The sequence below is a fragment of the Melopsittacus undulatus genome, chromosome 3 (genome assembly GCF_012275295.1).
Source record: "Melopsittacus undulatus isolate bMelUnd1 chromosome 3, bMelUnd1.mat.Z, whole genome shotgun sequence".
NCBI lineage: Eukaryota > Metazoa > Chordata > Aves > Psittaciformes > Psittaculidae > Melopsittacus > Melopsittacus undulatus.
Window position 1 is genome coordinate 43,519,650 of NC_047529.1, and position 20,812 is coordinate 43,540,461.

Genomic DNA, 20,812 nt, shown 5'->3' on the forward strand with positions numbered 1-20,812 from the left:
TGTTGTATCACCTATTTGACAGCTATTTCTTAACAAAGTCTACTTTTAATGAAGGAAAATGTGTTCAGTTTGGAGGAGGATCTATTTATGCAGATATTTAAATCAGCAGTTCATGAGTTAAAACAGTTTATAATTACACCATTAAGCTGGATAAATACAAAAAGTATATACATAAATGGTGATTTTGAAAATATTCCAGTGCAGCCAAATTTCTCTTAGATTCTTTTTACTATGTGGAAACAGCCTTAAAACAAAGGTGTCAGTTTATTAAGATGAGAGTTCAGAAATGCATGCAAACAAGTTAGAACGAAGCACACCCACTTGATTTGCTTATTAGAGTATCTGACAGCTTCCTTTTGCTTCCACAGGAGTCCATCAGCTGCCTGTTTAAAGGTCTCACACAGAAGCAGACTGTTTTAACTGGCTGAATTAAAACACCTTCTGACACATCCACTGTACTGTACTTCTGTGTAACTGTATCTCTGCGTCATACCTCAATGGTGACTGTGTCCAGGTGGTATTTTGGCTCATTAGCTAGATTTACTTTTTCTGTTCGCGTGTGCCATACAAGAACCTATAAAATAACATCTGTGTTAGTACAGGCATCTACAGAGATGATCCGAAAGCTCTTCAGTAAGTGGGAAAATCAGTACCTTTGTGCAGTTGTTTGCTTTTGGCTCCAGTTCCTCCACTGTTGTTATCTGTTTCAGGAAATCAGATTCTTGCATTCCCGGTTGAGAACCGCGCCGCTTGAATACGGCTTTCGGATGCGACAGAATCACTTGAAGACTCACAGCAAATCCTTGGAGAGGAAAAAGGAGAAGAAAAACCTTTAGGCTTTGCATTTTTGTGCAAGTTGGGCTTCAGACTAGACCTCTCCCATGTCCTTTTTTAACATGACTAGATTTGATTATATGGATAGATAGTATTTGGTAGGTTTTGTACATCCTATATGGTTTTGTTTTGCCCTGAAGGTGCAATCAATTTTTTTTAATTGCACCATATTTTTAACATATTGAATCAATGTCCTGTCATGTGAAGATTATATGCTTTTTTGCTTGAAAAGTCAGGTATTGCTAAAATCTTGGACTGTCCTTCCTCTCTACTTCTGAATAAGAACTAAACCTAAATTTTAAGTAAAATGCATGAAATTTATACTAGCCCTCCTGCATTTGAAGGTGAGAGTTGGAAAAAGAGGTTAAAATGTTACTTGTAACAACTCTAGCCTTTAGGGAATTTTAGTCTTTAGAGAGTTCTGTTATCACTGATGAAAGACAAACCATATTAATCTTGTGCCTTGCATACTGTGTAGTTACTGTAGACTTGTGAATCATTTCATCAGTGGTGGTCTGCAAGACAATCTGCAACAGATAACATGCACTGCACAGCACGACTGGAAGGACTTCACCAGCACACATGCCTTTCTTTCATGCATTCCACTAGTAACATACTTTAGGGCTCTTTGAGGGGACATTACAAACTGGGTAATGACTAGTTTGAGCAAACTTGCCCCCTCTGAGGCATCTCCCATCAGTCTCCAGTTTGCCATTATTTATAGAACTCTCCAGTTTTCATTCAGCAATGCTCAGTCACATATATGCTTCTTCAAGTATGACTCAAAACTTGAGTGATACACTTGTAAAGAAAAAATATATTTGGAACTAACTCCTTATGTCTAATTGTCAAGCCTACCAAAGAAATCCTTTGTGAGTCAGTTCAGTGTGGTTCCAGCTGTCTCTTTATGACAAAAGTAGTAACAATTTTGACATCTGTTCTGGAAAACTGCAAGAACATTCAATTCAAAAGCTAGTATTAAAATTTTCTCAATTTAAACAAGAGCATAACTTTCTGTAATGGAATATAAATCTGCCCCCTTTTTTACTAGAATTATCTTGTTACTGTATTTTCCATGGCTTTTATGGGAACCTTTTAAAGAGGAAAACATAAGGGAGTACTTATTACATCATATGTAAAGAAGCATAGGGAAACAACTTTAGTCATGTGCTTGCTTGTAGCAAAGCACAGAAAGACACCAGAAAATGTTTTGGGGTTTTTTTCTATTTTTTAAAGATCTGGAGATGGCAGATGAAGACTAGTAGAAGGCTGGATGTAAACTGAGGTCCCAATTCACTGATGGACATAGTTGCAAAAAACATGTTTAACCTTAGGAAGGCTATAACCTATAAGATAAAGAAGAGCAGGTGTCTAGATGGAAAGGGCTTATCCACAGCTCATAGAGTCCTCTGGTGAATAAGACTTGCAGAAGGTACAAGGCTTGGCTGCAGCCTGTCCTTGCCCCCTATGGTTAAGCTCTGCAGACTGCCCCACCTGCCAGCAGCGGTGCTGGGATCCAGCTGTTCCCAGCTGCAGCTGCTGGCTTGAGGTAAGCGGTGCCAGGCAGAACAGCACTTTGGGCTTTGATTCCCAGGTAAGCATTTCTCCTCAGCAGGCTGCAGGCCTTTCTTGTCTCCTGCAGTGTGGAGCCTGGCTGTGAGGGAGCACAGGGTGCACTCTGTCCCAGTGCTCTTTGTAGCCAAGTGCAATTGCTTGTGAAGAGCTGCGCTTGAGAGTTTAAATTCCCTCAGCAAGAGACAGCTGCAGTGCAAAGCCAGCTGTCTACACCTTGAGAGATGACTGTGTAGGCCTATGACTGATGAACAAATTGGCCTGGTTCAGTATTTCTGGTTAGGGTTTGGGTTTGTTTTTTTTCCCTCAATTAGAACCAGTTATAAATTCTGCAACTGGGCTTTAGTGTCGTTGGTATTTTGGGCACAATAAACCTAATGTTTGCTTTGGAAGGGAAGACATTGTTGGCGCCCAGGTCAGTTGTGTGAGCTGCTGTTTCTTTTTTAAAATGCCTAAGGTTTAAGATTTAAGCTGAGCCCGGAACATCATCCAATAAGAAGAAAAGTAAGCACCAAAATTAATGAAGAGTCCTAGTTTTTAGAGTGGTGAAGGAATTCCAGTCTAAGCAAAAGAGACACACAGTTTTTCTGCTGCTTTTCTTTGCTGTCTCAGCGTGGCTCCTTGGCCCCTGTAGCCCACACTTATCTATACCTTAATTTCTCCTACACTCAGTACTTGGAAAGCTTGTGCCTCTGTTGAGAAAACTGAGTTCCGTTCCAAGGGTGGATTTCTGCTATGCAGAGATCTTCAGCTGCACCATTCTCCCTGCACGTAACTTGTCCTTTCTGCAATGCTATTGCAAACCACCATTTTAGGGAGCTATCAAAAGTCCCCCATGTTTTCAGGCATCAAGTAGAAGTCAAATGATTAAAGAGAGTGTTGCATGTGGCAAGGACATGGAGTACTGTGCACTGCCTGGACTGTGGCCTGAGGTTTGGTTCCTACAGTCATGCAGTCTTTGTTTCTTAAAAGAATCTAGTAAAGCAGCAACTTGGAGAGAGAAAATAACTCAAGGAAACTCACTGTCTCTACTTCTTCAGCTCTGCTTTATCACTGCTTTAATTTCACAGGTATGATGTTTTTATTAATGTTGACAGACTTAAGATGGACTTGAGGGAAAACCATTTTCCAGCGACAACTTTCAGTTGACTTTTTATCAAAGATAATTTTAGCATCAAAAGAAGAGGAGATGACTCAGGTTTTGACAGTCTGGCACTAATTTCTCTCAGTAGATAATGATCCTGTGGTAACAGATGAAAAGACACTTATTTTGAATTCTATCCCCAAACGGCTTAATCTGGGATTACTGCCTCCAGTGTAGCATAACTGAGCAGCGCTACACACATACAGTTCTTTCACTTGATCATTATCCCTAACAAGGTCATGTTGGGCTTAAGTTTACACAAAATGCCATTGGAAAATTTCATAGCTGTAATGTGAGGAAGTGGTTTTGGGTTTTTGTGGTTTATACGAGGCTGTAAATTAAATCTATTTGGCTGATGAGCCACCTGGGTAAGAATTAATTTGTTGGAGGACAAGATACTTGGGAGACAGGGCAAAGATTACATCTGTGCTTCTTTCCTCAGAGGCTGTTTCTGTTAATTCACACCTTGACTTGTGTTAGATCAATGGCTTCTGTTAAAGGCAGAACCATTCTTCTTTATCCGGTTAGACTGAGCTGGTTTTTAAAGATTTTGTTGCTGTGATAAATGTCTTTGCTTCCCGAATGCTCTAGATAGGATAGTAGCTGAAGGCAAGCTGGGAACAGAGTGTTTATCATTTCCAGAGTGTATAAATGTTAATGCTTAGTGCTGATGCTGAAACCTACATACTGGTTTCCACACAGTTCAAATTACTACCCTTGGTGTGTTGAACATGCCACAGGTTGGAGTCTGTTTCTTTCAAGTTACTTGCTCCCTGTGACATACTTTTTGGGTTGCAGTAAGGCAAAGAGGCTCAACCAGAGCAAAAGTGTTTGCTGACATTCACCATGGAAGAGGCTCTGGATTTTAAACTCGGCATTTAAAATAGTTGTTACCCTTTGATGGAGGGATGGTTGGGAGGGGGTTTTGAGTGTGCTGTCTTCCATAGCCACTCAAATTTGTTGTTTGTACTTGTGACCTCCAGCAGTGGCTCTTCTAGATTCAGACAAAATATGCCATGTTTTATAGCGTCATTAATAGACCAAGCTTTTTCTCAGGGAACTGTAAGAAAGATGAGATGTACTAAAGATCTTGTAAATATAGCAAAATCCTCAGAAAAAGGCTCAGACCCTAGCACAGGAACTTAAGGCACAGGAGACGGGCTCTGGACCACAAGTCCAAAATCTGCTCAGCTCACAGAATCACAAAATCTGCTCTGTTCACAGGCATGGGCTAATCTCAATGGCTGAAGTAGCTCCTGAATGCTAATGCAAAGCATGCATCTGTATTCCTTGAACCATCTTGGCATTAGGAGAATCACAATCTAACTTCTCATGGGTGGCCAAAAACTCCGGCACTGGGAACAAGCCATGAGTAAATCACTAACAGCATCATTTAATATGGAAGATTTAGAATCAGGTCCATGATAAACAACAGCCTACCTCAGAATCAATGTTACCGTTTGCTTCCAACACTCAACTCTCTCACTTTTCTTCCCTGAAGGTAAGAAAGTCTGTGTCAAACTTCAGAACCCACCTACAGTTAAAATAGAGGCATAACTTACATGAAAAACCCACCTGAGCTAATTCAGCTGGTGTGTTGGCTGCCAGACAAGAAGCTACACAGGAAACAACTACTTTGCTTTCAAAATGCAGTTCAGCATTGGAGAACAGCAGTGTCAACTAGTGTTTACTAAACTGATCTAGTGTGATTGCCCCGTGAGAGTGTATTTCAAAGAACCATCTAGGGAAGTTGGCCAGCTAGGCTCTTTGAGCTGGTCCCAGTAAAATCAGCAGGACCTGGCTCCATTTGCAGTAGAGTTGAATTGGCTCTCTATTTTGAAGTATAGAATAAGAATTTTATGTGCTTAAAAGCAAGGATACACTTCCTCCGAACAGCCAACAGTTAAATCAGTGCTTCCAAACCTTCTAAGCAGTTCTTTTCACACCCAGCCCCTGTAAAATCACTATGAAAAGACAGTTCTGTAAACCAAAGGGAGCCTTCTTACCAGTGCCTTGGCCATCAGAACATTCATGATAAGCAGCTTTAGGTAGCTCAGCAGTTTCATATACACACCTATTTTGTTTTTTCATGGTAATACATTCAAAACTGATCCTTAATCTTCCTTATGTGCAGCATATGGCATAACCTAAATTGCTTGCCTATTTGGTGCTAACGGATGAAGAAACACCAGTGATGTACCACAGCATGGACTCATGTTTGTTAGCAAGTCCTTCAAGTCCCCGGGAGTATGCTGGGGATTCAGGCAGGTAGGGGCAAGGATGGAAAACCCAGTGTGAACACCCATCCTGTACACTGCACCTGTTCCAACACCGATGCAGTTCTGGATTTACAGGTTCTATTTATCTTCTGCCATGTTCCTGAGGGGAATGAAGGTGTGAACTTACTTAATGTAGTTTTTTGCCAGCCTACACAGCATTCCCTGCTCTCCTTGCTGAGATTAAAAATGTCATTTCATTCCTTCAGTTATTTTTCTGAAGACTCGTAAGGATTCCCTCACAAAGCAGTAATTCCTTGTTTTTGCATCTGCAACACTTTCCTGTACTCTCAAGGCTGTATCCTTGTCTCTGTAACCTTCCTTTCTGTGACTTGGGTAAAAGTATGAGCAGGCAGTGCTCTGATGGACCTGCATTTCCCTCACACCGGTGTTTCAGGCAGCAACTGCACACTGTAAACAGCAGCTTAAGAACTTCCCATGTATGTCTCCATGTCTGGGTTAGAGTCCCTTGGCCAATGTTGTGTAATGGGTTTTTGCCTGCTGTTCATGAATTATAAACCATGCTATCATCTTTATAATGCCCATAAGTAACCACTTCTACAGCATAGCATCAGTATGTACATAAATCCCCAGGCAGAGACTCTGTTCAAATACACAGCTGCAGCCCTCAAAAGGCTGCACAGGTTTGGGGACTGACATACCTACTCCCCTGAGGAATGTATCTGAACACTCAGATACTTATTTTTGTGCCAGGTGATACTATTAACTTGAAATGTTCCTACAATGCAGGAAAAATCCCCTGTTGATGTTTCTGTCTTTGAAGTGTTAACAGCTATTAGTTCACCTTTACTCTTTTTAACCGGTTGTACTGTAAATACTGTATGTATTTTTCATCAAACATTTCAATCCATATAAAAATATTCTGTTGAGAAGAAAAAGCACTGTCCTTTTCCCTCTCCCAAAACATAACAGGATCAGAAAAAAAGAAAATAGCTATTTCTACCCCACTCTTGCCCTTGTATTCCTGCCTTTTCCCCCTTCCCTCTCCATCCTGAATGCAGAAGATACCTAAGTGCAAATACTGTATCATTTACTGGGAAACCAGCTGCTCTACATCAGGAATCAGACTTCTGCACAGTGATGATTCATGTGGCAGATATGAATATATGCAAAAGATTGTCCAAGCATGGACAGCCAGACAGCTATGTGGTACACTAACTTCACAACAGAAGACTGATTAGATCCATTTTGAAGCTTTTCCACCTTCATCTACTAGACTGTAGCTGTAGTAATGTTTTTCCCCTAAGCCCAGTGTTTCTATCTACAGTTGTCACTGGCATTCCAAATAGCCAATAAAAAACAAATAATTTCATTATAAAATAGCATTTTACAACATCAGGTCCAAGAAGGGCCTGCATTCCTACTGCCTGGTGTTGATTGATGACAAAATGAAATGGCAGGAGCTCCTTGCACAAATTAATTGGATTAATTCATTTATAATTAACTTGTTTAAGACAAAAAAAATGTAGACAACATGAAAGCCAAGTTGCCGCATAAAATTCAAAACAAGTGAAAGTTCAGACATTACCAAACAGCAACTGAATTAGATGACGTATGCAAGCTGAGACTTCCAAGATCTGTAGTGCTGAAGAGCTACATACAGCAACTACACTTTAGAAGTTTTAAAAGCTGCTTACACTGAGTAATCAAATGTAAGAGAAACATGAATGTTTCTCTTATGTTTATTGCATACAATACATTGTACCGTGACACTTGGCACATAGAATCATAGAATGGTTTGGGTTGGAAGGAACCTTAAAGATCATCCAGTTCAACCCCCCTGCCATGGACAGGGACACCTTCCACTAGACCAGGTAGCTCCAACCCCTCCAGCCTGGCCTTGAACACTGACAGGGATGGGGCAGCCACAGCTTCTCTGGGCAACCTGTGCCAGTGCCTCAGCACCCTGACAGGAAAAAATTTCTTCCTCATGTCTAACCTAAATCTCCCCTCTTTCAATTTAAAGCCATTCCCCCTTGTCCTATCACTACATGTCCTTGTAAAAAGTTCTCCGGATTTCCCGTAGTCCCCCTTTAGGTGCTGGAAGACTCACCTGCCATGTCAATAGCAAAGGGCCTGTCAGCTCGCCAGCCCGTGTACCAGCCGACCACTTTGCCGTTCTCCACGACCGGGCGCTCGTACCTTCGTCCTCCTACCAATCCCACGGGCCACACCGAGACTTTGCGGGTCGTCCGCATCTGCAAGAGGCAGGCACAGAGTCACTGCGGGCACTGTTTCCTAGCAGGCCTTTTCTGTCAGTGTGGGTGGAAAGCCTATATATTAATCATCCAAATGAGGTATCTAAAAGCAAATCTAGCTTACAGATTTCAGCCCAAGAGAGTAAGTACTTGAAAGTGGTGTGTGCCCACACATTTTCTCTGAAATCTCCAGCTCTCTAGCCCACAGGCACCTGAATTCTACTGAAATTACCTTATTCTTATTATTTTTACATCAACAATTTTAAAAGCTGTGGAAAAAAAACAACAGTATTTTTTTCTTGCTTGTTTGGATTTTCAAAGGTGTAGTATATCTTTTTTATCCGCAAGACTACAACATTCTGGCAATAGGCATATTTCTATAGATTGTTGAGGTGCTGTACAAGCCCATAAAGACTGGAGATTAACAAATACACACTTCATTAAGACACATACAATTAGTTTGGTAAAAGACCCACTGAGTACGGGAAACAGCAACACACACAGCTGTTCCCCAACCTACAATGTACCAGATTTGTACAACAGATGCTGCTCAGAACTCTTAAAGGCTCACAAAAAAAAAGATGTGGTTTGGGCTAAGTCTCTTTAACTTCTACATTTTCTCTTGAAAAGCTCTGCTAAGTTTCCAAGCAGGACAGCAAGCAGGTGAGGCAGGAAGCTTCTGCTTGTTTGCCATCAGTAATGGGAACTATTCCCAGTGGTATAAATGTAACTAAATGCAATTCTGGAAACATGATCCTCATCTAATCTAGAGGAAACTATAGCTACTAAAAAATTACTCCAGCAAAAAGCATGCATGACCGGGAGACAGTGAATTCACTTCACTGGTTAGTAGACATTTCACCAGTAAACAGGATGATGGCACCCCTGACATCCTGCTCCCCATGGGAAAAATCACTGACAGTCTGGTGTGAGAACCTGAGAAGTGCATGGACACAGCAAATCGCACAATTTACCCACACTGATTCAAAAGCCACTGCTTTAACTACTGAGCTTAAGTGTGATCCTATTTAAGCAAGGATTAATGTATTTCACTGTAACCTGTGCTGAATTTGATCAATTTTTAAAACAAGTCTTTTGTCTTCTGTTGCAGCTGAGGCCTATTCCTTCTGGAAAGGTTATGCCTTTCTCTTTCCAAGCACTCCTCTTAGCAAAAACAAACACAGTTTTACATATTTGGAACTGCAGTCCCCTATTCCTAGCTGCTGAAGTAAAAGACAACCTTGGTTAACTATTAAACACTTCTGCCAAGGTGAAAGATTTATCATGCATACCATCTAGACTCCCAGGAAATGCACCAGAAATAAACAAAGACACCACATCACTCTGGTTCACATTCCTAAGCTAGAAACATGAGCAGATTCCAGGGAGAAGTTCTACATAGGGGAGGTATAAAATAAGTATGTGAAAATCCACAAATACGTATATACACACAGAAGAGAGGCATGTGCTTCCTCTCCCTCCAGTTCCTTGTGTATATGAGAACAGCAGAATTTTCTCACTTTCACCCTAATAACTGTTGCACCAAGTGAGACCCTCTCACTCCACAGCCTCAGTCCATACTGCACAAGAACAGGGTATGTGTGCACTTAGAAACACAGGGATTTCTCATGATGAGGATTCTATCCAAACCACTTTTTAATTACCAGTGAGAGACTGTCATGAATCTCCCTACAGGTTATTATTAAACATGTTTTTCTGTAGCTGATCTCCCAGCTTAAGATTATTTTTCCAGTCTTTCCCATTTAGGGAATGCAGAGTTAGTGATTAATTATTTGGATGTGGAAATCAGTCAAATCTTCTCATGAAGATCTGTTAGCTCTGGTTTTGATAGTACATCCATTTCACAAGTTTTTCTAACAGTGTATTTATATTAACATCCGAACACAGCAAACATGGACACAGAGTATCATCCTGTTGGGCTTGTCTACACAGGCAAGTTTCCAACAGGTTTCCAATCGAACTACAATACACTCAACCGTGCTACACTAGTATTAACCACAAGATGAACACAGATACGCACTAACCTTTTGTGTTGTTAACACCTCCACAGGGTGTGGATACCTGAATAAATCACTAGTGTACTGGTTTACAGCATTTAGCTATCTCGTGCCAACTACATGTACCCATGGTAAACATAAAATGCTGCAGGACAAGGGCAGGCACAGCTCTAACTACAGGAGAGCAGCTGGTGCATGGTAAGCTCATGCACTGCCTTTTCTCACAGCAAGTGTTTGGGCAGCTGCACTGCAGAATGAGCCAGATCACACGAGACTCCTGAATTGGGTCAACTGCAGCCACAGCATTTATGCTAAGGGAACCAGGCTGATCTATGTTAATACTTTACCGCACACTAAGTGTAGTAAAATCTCATCAGTGAAAAGTGTCTCACTGACCTCATGAAACCGGCATGAAATGATCCAAGTTTTAATTACTACAGCCTTGTGCCCATCTCAGTGCCTATGAGTTAAGTCGGTAAAGCCACTACACACCAGAAGGAAGTAACCAACCCTTTACAAAGCTCTTTATTTTGTCCTCGGGTTGCTTTCTTTATTGTCACAGATGACATTTTTAGAGAATGAAATAAGCAGGTGTCAAAAATACAGCAATCCCTTACAGTAAAAACAGAGAGCACAGCTAGACCCACATTTATGCTAACTCTGAAATACCTTACAGCCTCAGGATATGCCAAGCAGATGAGAGCAGGAATGTTTTTAATCTTCTGAAAACAGCACTACTGCAGCTAATGTACTGATGTGTTAACACTGTATTTATGTATGATGGGGAGAAAGCCATTATTTGGATTAAAAGGCCAGTTTGTGCCTGGAATTTGATGCTACTAATCACTGGGACACAAAAAGGTGATTCAAACCCATGCTAATTCTAAATAGCTTTATTGTTGTGGGTTAAACAACTGCCAAAATCCTATAAGTTACAAACAGCTTCCTGAACTACTCTTCTGTCATTTTAATGCGCGGTAGTACATGCTGTTTTAATACTCAGCTTTTGAAGTCCTGGTAGCTTACATGAATGGTATTCCTCTTACACTTAACTCTCTAAGTCACCCACTTGGTCTATCCTAGCTAGACTTTTAGAGTTAACAGTGGGTGACAGGAATCTACTGACATGACACATACTGCCTGGCCTAGCCAGCTATCTTAGGGTAGGATGAATCTCCCTCTGGAAATGTTTTTGTTCTCTATTTATTTTTTGGTTATCTGAAAGGAGTCTTAGGCAAAGGAGGAGAGTGCCATAGGAGGAAGATGAGAAAAGGACTCTAAAAAATGGCAGAACAAACCTGAATAAAGGGGGGAAGAGAGCAAACATCACACACCCATGTATGTGAAGGAGTGGGCTAAGAAATGACAGGAAAAAGCGGTAACAACAGACGAAAGAAATCCCAGTGAGGTGATGGCCATGTAACAGCAAATACAGTAGCAACAGAGGAACCACTAAAGAATAGCAAACAAAAATGCAGAAAATGTAGCTGCACAATAAAAGGCAGTGATAAAAACATTGCCAAAAATAGCATCTCATTAGTCAATCAAGAAAAGTTGCTTAATGAGATGCACCAGACTGATGGATAGGGAAGATACCAAGCTAGTTACAAAATATAAAAGCCCAAGGGGAATGAAAGCAAATGACAGAGGGAAACACGGCCATACTCCTACACTGAAACAGCTTCCAGACTGGAATAACCATCCTAGTGTTTCTGCAGCGTGATGTCAGTGCCCTTCTATTTGGGAGTCAGAGCTCTCAGCAAACACAAACTTGACTGTCACACACAGTAAGGTTTTTTCCTCCCCCTCTATCATTTCAAGCCCTGTGTAATCCGTGATCTATACTGGTCAGGCCACAGCTTACCGTTGAGGCTGCCCCAGAGAGACTCAAGCAGATTTCTGTACAAAATTCTGACTTATTATTACCAAAGATAGGATCTCAAGCTCCTTCACACCAACTCTTTTGCAGAGGAAGATGATGTGGGTTAAAGAAGAAGCACAGCCAGGTTCCCCATCAGTTCTGACACAGGCATTCTGCACCACTCACAGGTCATTTAAAGCCAAATTCTGCTTCAACAAAACTCATGCACTTGCACAAGTCAGAGCAGCTCAGCTGCAGCGATGCTACTCAGGCATTAAATGGAGCTTCTGCCCCTACTTACCATCCCTTCAAAGGAAGCACTGAGTCATAGAAAATCTGCACCACTATTTTTTTGTGGTTCAGGGACTGTGATGCTCAGGGGATAGTAACTTTAAAAAGCAAGTTTGTTGTTGGTCTACCTGACTGTAAGGGGCATGTCATCATGGGAAAACTCACAGAAAGGGTCTACAACTCAAAACAAATAGAAGTCAATCATTGATGCAGCCTGCTCAGCAACCATCACGGGTCATCGGGTTTAGTGCTTCACCATCCCACTATTAGCTTTCTTCCAAACATCTGCCTTAAACCTAATCTGCTGATTCGAACCCAATCTACACTGAAGAAGGAAGATAATTTCCCTGTGTCTCAAGCAACATTTTACATACCAAATACAATGATTAATGCTTCTAAATTACACCAGCACCATGTTTCTAAATTGCACCAGCATCTGTGGGCACAAGTGTCAACACTGTTTCCCTACAGGAGAAAACTACACTAAATGTAGCTAAAGCAGTTTGGCGGAAATTTCCCTGGAAGGGCAAGACTTCCAAAACGTCTGCTATTCATGCTTCCTTTGACCCTTCTTAATTCTTTTCTGCATCCCCCTTTCTGCTCCTCTACTAGGTTATGTTCACTGTACCTCTGAAGAGCTGCTGACCATTCACAGTTAATTTCATAGCATCAGTTTCACAGGTAAAAAAGACTGCTGCCAAAGTGCAAAAACTGACAGTGCTTGGTACTGTCACCCAGAGTCCCTCACTTGGGTAAATCCCTTTCAAATAGCTTATTCTGTCACTGTTTCCTCTCATTTTTAAGCTATTTCATTTTTTACCAGTCTTTTCTAATCCAGACTCTTCTGCATAGGTATTACATGTCTACGTGCAAGGAGAATGTCAGTGCACATTTAAAACCTGTCATGTCTCCTTAAATCATTTATACACTAGAAAGGTATTTGAGGCACTGCTAACTCATATTTAGAGCCTTTATTATGAAGAAAATAACTAATGACTGCCAGCTAATATTGAGTTCTGTCTAGACTACTGAATGCTATTTTAAGACTACAGCAAAAATCTGACTTTTCCAACAAGCTCCAAGAGACACAAAAGATCTCCAGGTTTTCAAAGAGAAGCAGATTCACTTATGCTACTTTTAAATCCTTTGCATAAATATACCCATTAAAAATACACAGAATTTAGCTTAATGCAGTGTATAAAGATTAGGACAGTTAAGTAAAAGTTACTGAAGGAGGACTAATCCTTCCCCAGTCAAAGCTAGAATAAATAGTGAGTATTCACCTCTTCTGTAGTGTCTTTGGTGAGTTGGTCTCAAAATGTTTAATGAAGATGATCACAGGAGAACCAAAGCCCAGGAGACACGCAATGCCTGCAAGCATTTCTGTTCTATTTTTGTTTACGAGGATTTATCTTTTCAGGCTACAAACTGTTACGTGCCTTTAGAGTACCTGCTACCTCCACACACACCTTTTGGGAGAGTAAAGGGCAAGGGCATAAGAAAATGTTTTCAGTCTGAATCACTCACAGAAACTGTTCTCTGCTCTATGGGGGCCACCATGAAAATTACCAGAGTCAGACAGCCCTAGCCTTCAGTGAGAAGGTCACGTCCATTAGCTGAGACAAATTGCTTCCTATTTTTGCTCTGTTGTTCATGAATCTTTGTTCCCATCTGGCTGATTTGAAGTTGATCCTACCTGGGCAATTTAGGCCACCACATAAGCAACAGCATACATTCAAAATACCAGGGAATTTTGTTTAATTTGATGTTTAAGATACTCCTGGAAAAAGCAATCCAGCTGACTATCCTCTTCCCTGATCACATTCTCACCTTCTCTGTGGCCCCATGAATTCTGAGTTACCTGCAAAAACCTCCTCAAATTCAGGAGAAGGGGTTGAGCTCTCTCCTACCTCCTTTCCAACTTCAACTCTGCAGTCACAGTCAAGGCATTCTTGTGCAGGCAACAGCTACAGCAGATTGAATTCTGGTCCCAAATTCAGAGGGCAGCAAGGCCAACTGCTAAGCTATTAAATAAAAGTTTGTGGGTTTTGATTTGGGTCTTTTTTGGCTTTTTTTCCCCCATCTTAGAAATGACAGTTAATGCTGTGATTTACTTTGAACTCTACGCTGCAAGGCTGTATTCAGATCATACTTTATAGTGTAGGTTTCTCTAAGGATACCCAGTCTGCAAATCCTCAGTTCACACTCAGACAAGACAGTGGTATGCGCTATCCCTGCCCATTCCAGGCACTCAGCGGATCTTGCTAGGAAATTCTAGACACCAGTGACCAAAGGGCTGGGTGACAGTGAGGGAGATCATATTTTAGGTACGAGCATTTCCATTTCACATACATCTCAGTTTAGGTGTTTGAGCAAACTACATGCAGATGTTACAGATACAACCTAGACAGGCATCCCAAAACATCACCCAACCACCACTATACTCTTTATATATATATAACTTTAAAGGCCACACCTCCATTCCTGGAAATACTTCATCATTGCTGCAGCTCCACTTGGTACTCTAAAGAATTTCACAACACTGAAGAAACCAGTCCTTTCTCTGAAGCCTTTTCAGGGAAGCTGAGGCTTTCCTAACAAAATGTTCAGCAGATCCAATGCTGAATACAAAGGCAAACCAAGCTCTCCACCCTGTTCTAGAAACGACAACTAAGCCTGCTCGGCCCCTGCTCACCTGACTTTGAGGATGCAGTTTTGCCAGTCAAAAACTAAGCTATACACCCATATGCCACTGTACTTCTTAGGAAAAAAGACAATTATAAACAGCACCAGAGGGCTCCAGATTTACTACAGACGGTGACATTTCCCAGCAAAACACTACTGTAAGCTGTTGGTTTGGGTTTTGTTTGTTTGGATTGTGTTTTTTTCCTAATTTCCATCAAACACATTTTGCCCAGGTCTGTTGGGCCCAGTTCACTCCATATCAAATATATGGTACCCACTACTATAAGTAGTGCTTCTAGTACTTCAAGTAGACAGAAGTACTTTGGACAGAGATTAGAATTCCCTCACCAAAAGCTCTCAGGAGTTTCTTACGGCATTTCATGTCAAAGCATGCTCGGTTTTGATCATGCTCTTATGGTTTATACACCTCAACTGTCAGTAAAACCTTTGTTGATTTTGTTTTGTTTAAAAGGCTCCATCTTCTGTCATGGCACAGGGGAAACCCACAGCAAAGGAGCTGCTTTAAACATGATCCTTCACTGAGGGCAGTTCTGAGTGAAGCACAATCCTAACACCAGTGTTTCTCTCATGTTGGTTCCACAGTCCTAAACAGCCTTGGTTCCCACCCCCCTAAGCTGATTGCTGTTACTGAAACCAGCTTTGCCTCAGAAGAAAGTCATTAGGAAGAAGACAGAAGTACTGCTTCGTAAGCCAGCGAATGTATATAACTGCTTGCAGGCAGATGTTAGCAGACATTGCTGCGGGCAGTTTGGGACCCACATGTACCCAGGGCTGCATCAGTGACATCCTGAAGGTCACCCAGCCAGCATAGGATGGTGGTAGCACCAGAATTCAGAGCTCCTGTCTCATCCCTCTGCATTTACACTATCCTCCCTGGTGAGCAGACTAGAGTTTACCAGACCTCCTTTGAGATTATGTGGCTGCAGGTCTGGAAATTGTTGCTGGCAGGGTAGCACACTGAATAAAATTCCCTCTCAGGTATCCCCACCACCACTTTCATGACAGGAATTACTACCAGATTTCATCTGCACACAATGCATTCAGAAGCTGATCTCTGCATGCTTGGAGAAGACAAGCATAGTTTACCCTCATAAATCAATCAATTCCTGAAGGAGAGACTGGGATTTACTACAGAGCTGTCGAGCCAGAATCCATAAAGGCAGAAGGGTTTTTTTTTTTTTCACAAGAAAAACATAAAACCCCCGCCCTCAAGCAGTGACCCTACTGAAAACAACAGTACCGGCTCTCTCCAGTCTCCCACTCGCCGTAAAGACACATTCCACTGGCAAAGCTACCAAGGGACTTCCGTTCACTTTGCCAGGTCGACACAGCATTCCCCGTGTTACTACCAGCGTGTCCCAGAGACCCTGCACACAGCCCGTTACTGACCCCAGAAAACGGCCATGGGAACTTGCAGTAATCACTGAAGCAAAAACTCCTTTCCCACTCCTGTAACAGAGCTTTCCAACCGCACTTCACAGGGAAAACTCACTCGTGTTTGGCTGTGAACGCAGGGCTCCAAATAGCCTCCTCTTCCCCAGCAGCTGAACCCTGCCTGGTGAAAGAGAAGCCTTAGGACTGCGGAGCGGGAGGTCTCCATTCTTGTTAGCAAAAGGAAACACAGACTGCTTGTTGTGCTTGCAATTTTCAAGGTTAACCCTTAAGGCAGTTATTCTCTTGCTCTTCTGCACTGCCTGTCTGATCAGAGAGGTGATTTGTACCTTTTTGTTTCGTCATTCACAGCAATCAGAATAATAGTATAAAAGGATAAGAGAATAAATCGGGCTGGACCCCCTTCAGTAGCTGTGGGTCATTCAAGTGATACATCTACTCGATACTGTTTATTTAGCTTGCCCCTAAGCTTGGTACAAAAAAGAACTCCAAAATAAAAAGTAAGAGATACATCTCAAAATCCCTTTCATCCTACACTACTCATTGTGCAAAGTTTGTTTTCGGTATCAATTTACAGACTCCTTAAGATTGACCCAGGTTAGTGTTATATCCCCAACAGAGGTGGGCACTCCCATCACGAATTACTCTGCATTATAATGCCCTAAGCACAGCCACGACGTTTTAAGAAAATCAATTACAACAAAGGTTTAGCCTCCAGGCAAAGGTCTGCAAATTAGCAGCTTCAATGCTGAATGCCAAATGGGCAAAATAAGTAGAGCATCCCTGCTGAAAGGGGACCTTCAGCCTGCCCCCATGCTGGAAATGGAGAGGGATGCATCACAGACCTAAACGCAAATGAAATGTAAGCATTGCTACAGCAACTTGCTCTCGGGAGTTTCACGTGCTTCACTTTCCTGCGTATCGAGATCATTTCAACCTACTGACTGTGAAGCATGTGAGAAAGCGCAATGCTTCCCAACTGCAGAAGATGGGGAATGCACTACCATCTGCCAGCCGAAGACGACCAGGACCACAGTTTGTCTGAAGTCTTGTACGTTCCCTATCTGCTGCCCATTTACTTTTCCCTTTCCCTTCCTCATTTTCCTGCCAAGTTTTCTCTTCTAACTGTCACGGAAGATGTACACAATCTTTCTTCTGCTGTTTTACGCCAATTTACTACACATCACTCCTTCCTGCCAGGAGGAGCCCAGAAAGAAAGCTGGATACCCTCTCCCCTGACCACTTGCCAATTCCCACCGAAAAGGAAACAAAGCCCTTCACCAAGGAGCTGCAATAAAGACAGAAACGGGTCCCTTCACAAAAGAGGCTCCTGAAAGGGTGTTTGGCCACTACACAGACGATTTGCTGCTTTGAAAAGCGTCAGGTTTCAAAAAGGCAACCCCGCGTGAAGGAGCCGGCTCCGGACTGATTCATTCGCGCCAAGAGAAAGCTGCGAAGGATAGCGAGTGCGGGTTTTCCCTGCAGGGAGAGGAACGCAGCCTGAAGACAGTAAACATCAGAGAACGCTTTTCCTCCTGTCTTTAACAAAAGCACAGGGTCCCTTGTATAAACCCTAAACTTGCCTCGCTCTGCAGGAAAACGAACAGGCGGCAGTAAAAGTTTGGAGGAGCGTGGAAGAGAGGGACAAGAAACTTAAAGTCTCGGTGGGGAGGGGCGGTCACACACCGGCTACGCTGCCGTGACCGGAGCAATCGGGCTCTGCTCTCCTATGCCCGGGCTTCGGGCACCGGGCGGGGCGACGAGGGTCAGGAACAGCGAGTGCCCGAGGGGAGGCCGGCGCTGTACCGCCGCCCGCGCCCCCATCCCGGCCCCGCACGCACCTCCTGGAACAGCTCCAGACTGTAGGTGTTGTCGTCGTCGGCGAAGAAGAGCACCCCGGGCTGGGGGGGCGGCAGATGCTGGTGCCGCTGCCGCAGCCAGGCCAGGCCTGCGTTGCGCTGCTCGGTGGCGCGGGGTAGCCCCGGCCGCTTGTAGCGGCGCGGCGTGGGGACGTGCAGGTGCGTGCAGGGCAGCCCGGCGCCCGCCACGAACCGGGTCACCAGCTCGCTGCGCGCTGCCGCGTCCTCCACCAGGATCCAGTGCAGCCGCGCCACCTGCCGGAAGGTGTTGGCCAGGCGGGTGAGCTCGGCCTTCTGCACCGGGCGGCTGTAGGTGGGCGTGATGGCATAGATGGTGGGGAGCGCCGCCTCGGGGCGCCGCTGCGGCGGGGGCCGCGCCGCAGCCGAACGGGGCTCCCCGCTACCGGCCGCGCCGCCCCGGGGGGCTCGGGCGGGCAGCGGCGCCCGGCTGCTGTCGATGTCCAGCACGATGATGACGATGAGCACCCAGGGCAGCAGCAGGAGGAAGCGGCTGAAGAGCAGGGACTTCATCCTGCCCCCCGCGCCGAGCCGAGCCGTCCCTCAGCGCCGCCCCATGGACGGGAGCGGCGGCGCTCAGCGCATGGCCGCGGAGGGTGGCGGGGCTGCCCTCGGCCCGACCGCGCTCCTCCGCGGAGCGGGAAGAGCTTCCTCCTGCAGGTCGGGGAGCCCCGCGGTGCCCTGCGGCAGCCCGGTGGGGCAGGTGCCCGGCCCCTCTCCCGCTGCTCCTCTATTCCGTAAGCGGCTGCCCTTGCTCCGCCGCCTCCTCCGCCCTCAGCATGGCCGGGCCGGGAGCGCCGTCGCGGCTCGGCGGGGCTCTGGGGAGAGGCTGCTTCTCCGCCGCTTCCCCGGGCGGCTCTGGCGGTGCGCGGAGGCGGGGAGGGGAAGGCGGGAGGGAGAGAGGGAGGGTTCCCGCGGGCGGGGGCCGGGGGGGCTCCAGCCCCGCCCTGCTCCTCTCCGGCTGCCGCCCCGGGCATCGCCGGCCGAGGGAAGAGGCTGCTCGCGGGGCTTTGCCATCGGTGCCCTCGGGGGGCGGCTTCGCGGGCTCCTTCCCCCCGCGGCGGGAGCCAACTTTGCCCGCGGCCGGACGCTTTCTGCGGGGCAGCGGCGGCCGCCGGACAGGGAGGGCCCGGCCGGGCTGGGGATGGAGGGGCACGAGCCCAAGTACTTACCCGTCGCAGCCGCTCCCTTCATGTTTGTGTCGGGTCTTTTAAAGGAGAAGCGGTTTTGAGCTCCGCAGAAGTTGCACATAAGCGGCCGCTTAGTGCGGTTCCCCTCGGTTTTCCGCTGTGTCTGTCAGTCGGCGCCGCGCGCCCGTCCGCTCCCCCCAACGGAGGCACAGGAGACCCCAGCTGGTGCCCTGCGCGTCCGCGGTCGCCTGAATCGCAACCCCTTTCTTTTCCTGTTCTGCTACTTCCCTGTAAATCAGGTGGGCTTGCGAGCACCTTCTTAAAAACCATTCTGAGAATTTTATAATAATCCACCAGTCTGTATTTTGAGGCAAAGCCATTCATCAGGTGCCACGACACACGTGAAATGCACCATCTACAACCTCTGACGAATCCTTCCTTAGCAGAGAAGTTTCCGATGCATTTTTCAACACTCCCTGCTGTCATAACTAAACACATACTCACAGCTTAAAAACGCTTTTAAAACTTCACTTTGCATAAAACCACAGAGGCACAGGATCAGCCTTCACACATTACCAACTTCTCCGTAATCTTCTGATTAAAACGTTTACGCTTAAATCAAATCATGGTCTCATCGACTTGTGCACTGTTTGAGATAAGAAACAGTGATTCATGGCTGATGAATTGATTTATTGGTAGGAATAGCGTGGGGTAGAGAAATCGGTCACGTCTTCACACCAGCCTTCTTGGCTTAAAACTACTGCTTTTGTTTCTGGTTTATATGCATCCTTCACGTTTGCATGTAGAATCATAGAATAGTTAGGGTTGGAAAGAACCTTAAGATCATCTAGTTCCAACCCCCTGCCATGGGCAGGGACACCTCACACTAAACCATATCACCCAAGGCTCTGTCCAACCTAGCCTTGAACACTGCCAGAGATGGAGCAAATGCAGATAATGTGGACACTATGTATGTTTATCATCTGTATCTATCTGCAATCTATTTGTTATTCAAAAGGACATATTAACCCAGAGGGCTCACACACAGAGAGGACACTGAAGTGATGCAATGTAAGCTGAAATCCATGTCAAAGTGAGGGTGGCACGGGACCAGGAACTGAACATCCAGATGAAGGAACATCTGTGTGGCAGAAAGCTAATTAGAGTTAGTATGTTTCTTGAAGGAGTGGAAGGGTTGTTACATGATTAATGAAATAATACGGAGCAATGCAGCGGGCATAAATAGTTCAATATATCCAAATCAGAAACATCTCACACATGAAATTACTGTTGCCTGGTTTGTGCTGATGCAGTTTATCTAGAGGACAATCATCTCACCACCGTCTTTCTCCAGTGACTGAATTTACCACTGTTTTCTCATTTACAGTACAATCCTATTTACAGAGATAATTTGTTCAAATAATGTGAAAATACGCATTAAAGCAACATACCACAAAGTTGTTGCTCACTCTTGTGTGCAAGCCAGTAGTTA

At 44.5% G+C, this 20,812-nt stretch overlaps 1 protein-coding gene across 1 annotated transcript; it reads right to left on the reverse strand.

The window, feature by feature from the left end:
• Nucleotides 1-68: 68 nt before the first annotated feature.
• Nucleotides 69-18,703, reverse strand: B3GAT2 (beta-1,3-glucuronyltransferase 2). Its single transcript, XM_005153311.4, has 4 exons — nt 18,155-18,703; nt 7,901-8,045; nt 654-802; nt 69-574 (listed from the first exon to the last, which is right to left on the reverse strand). Exons 1-4 carry the CDS (start codon nt 18,701-18,703, stop codon nt 488-490), a joined length of 930 nt encoding a protein of 309 aa, XP_005153368.2. The 3' UTR covers nt 69-487.
• Nucleotides 18,704-20,812: the final 2,109 nt, after the last annotated feature.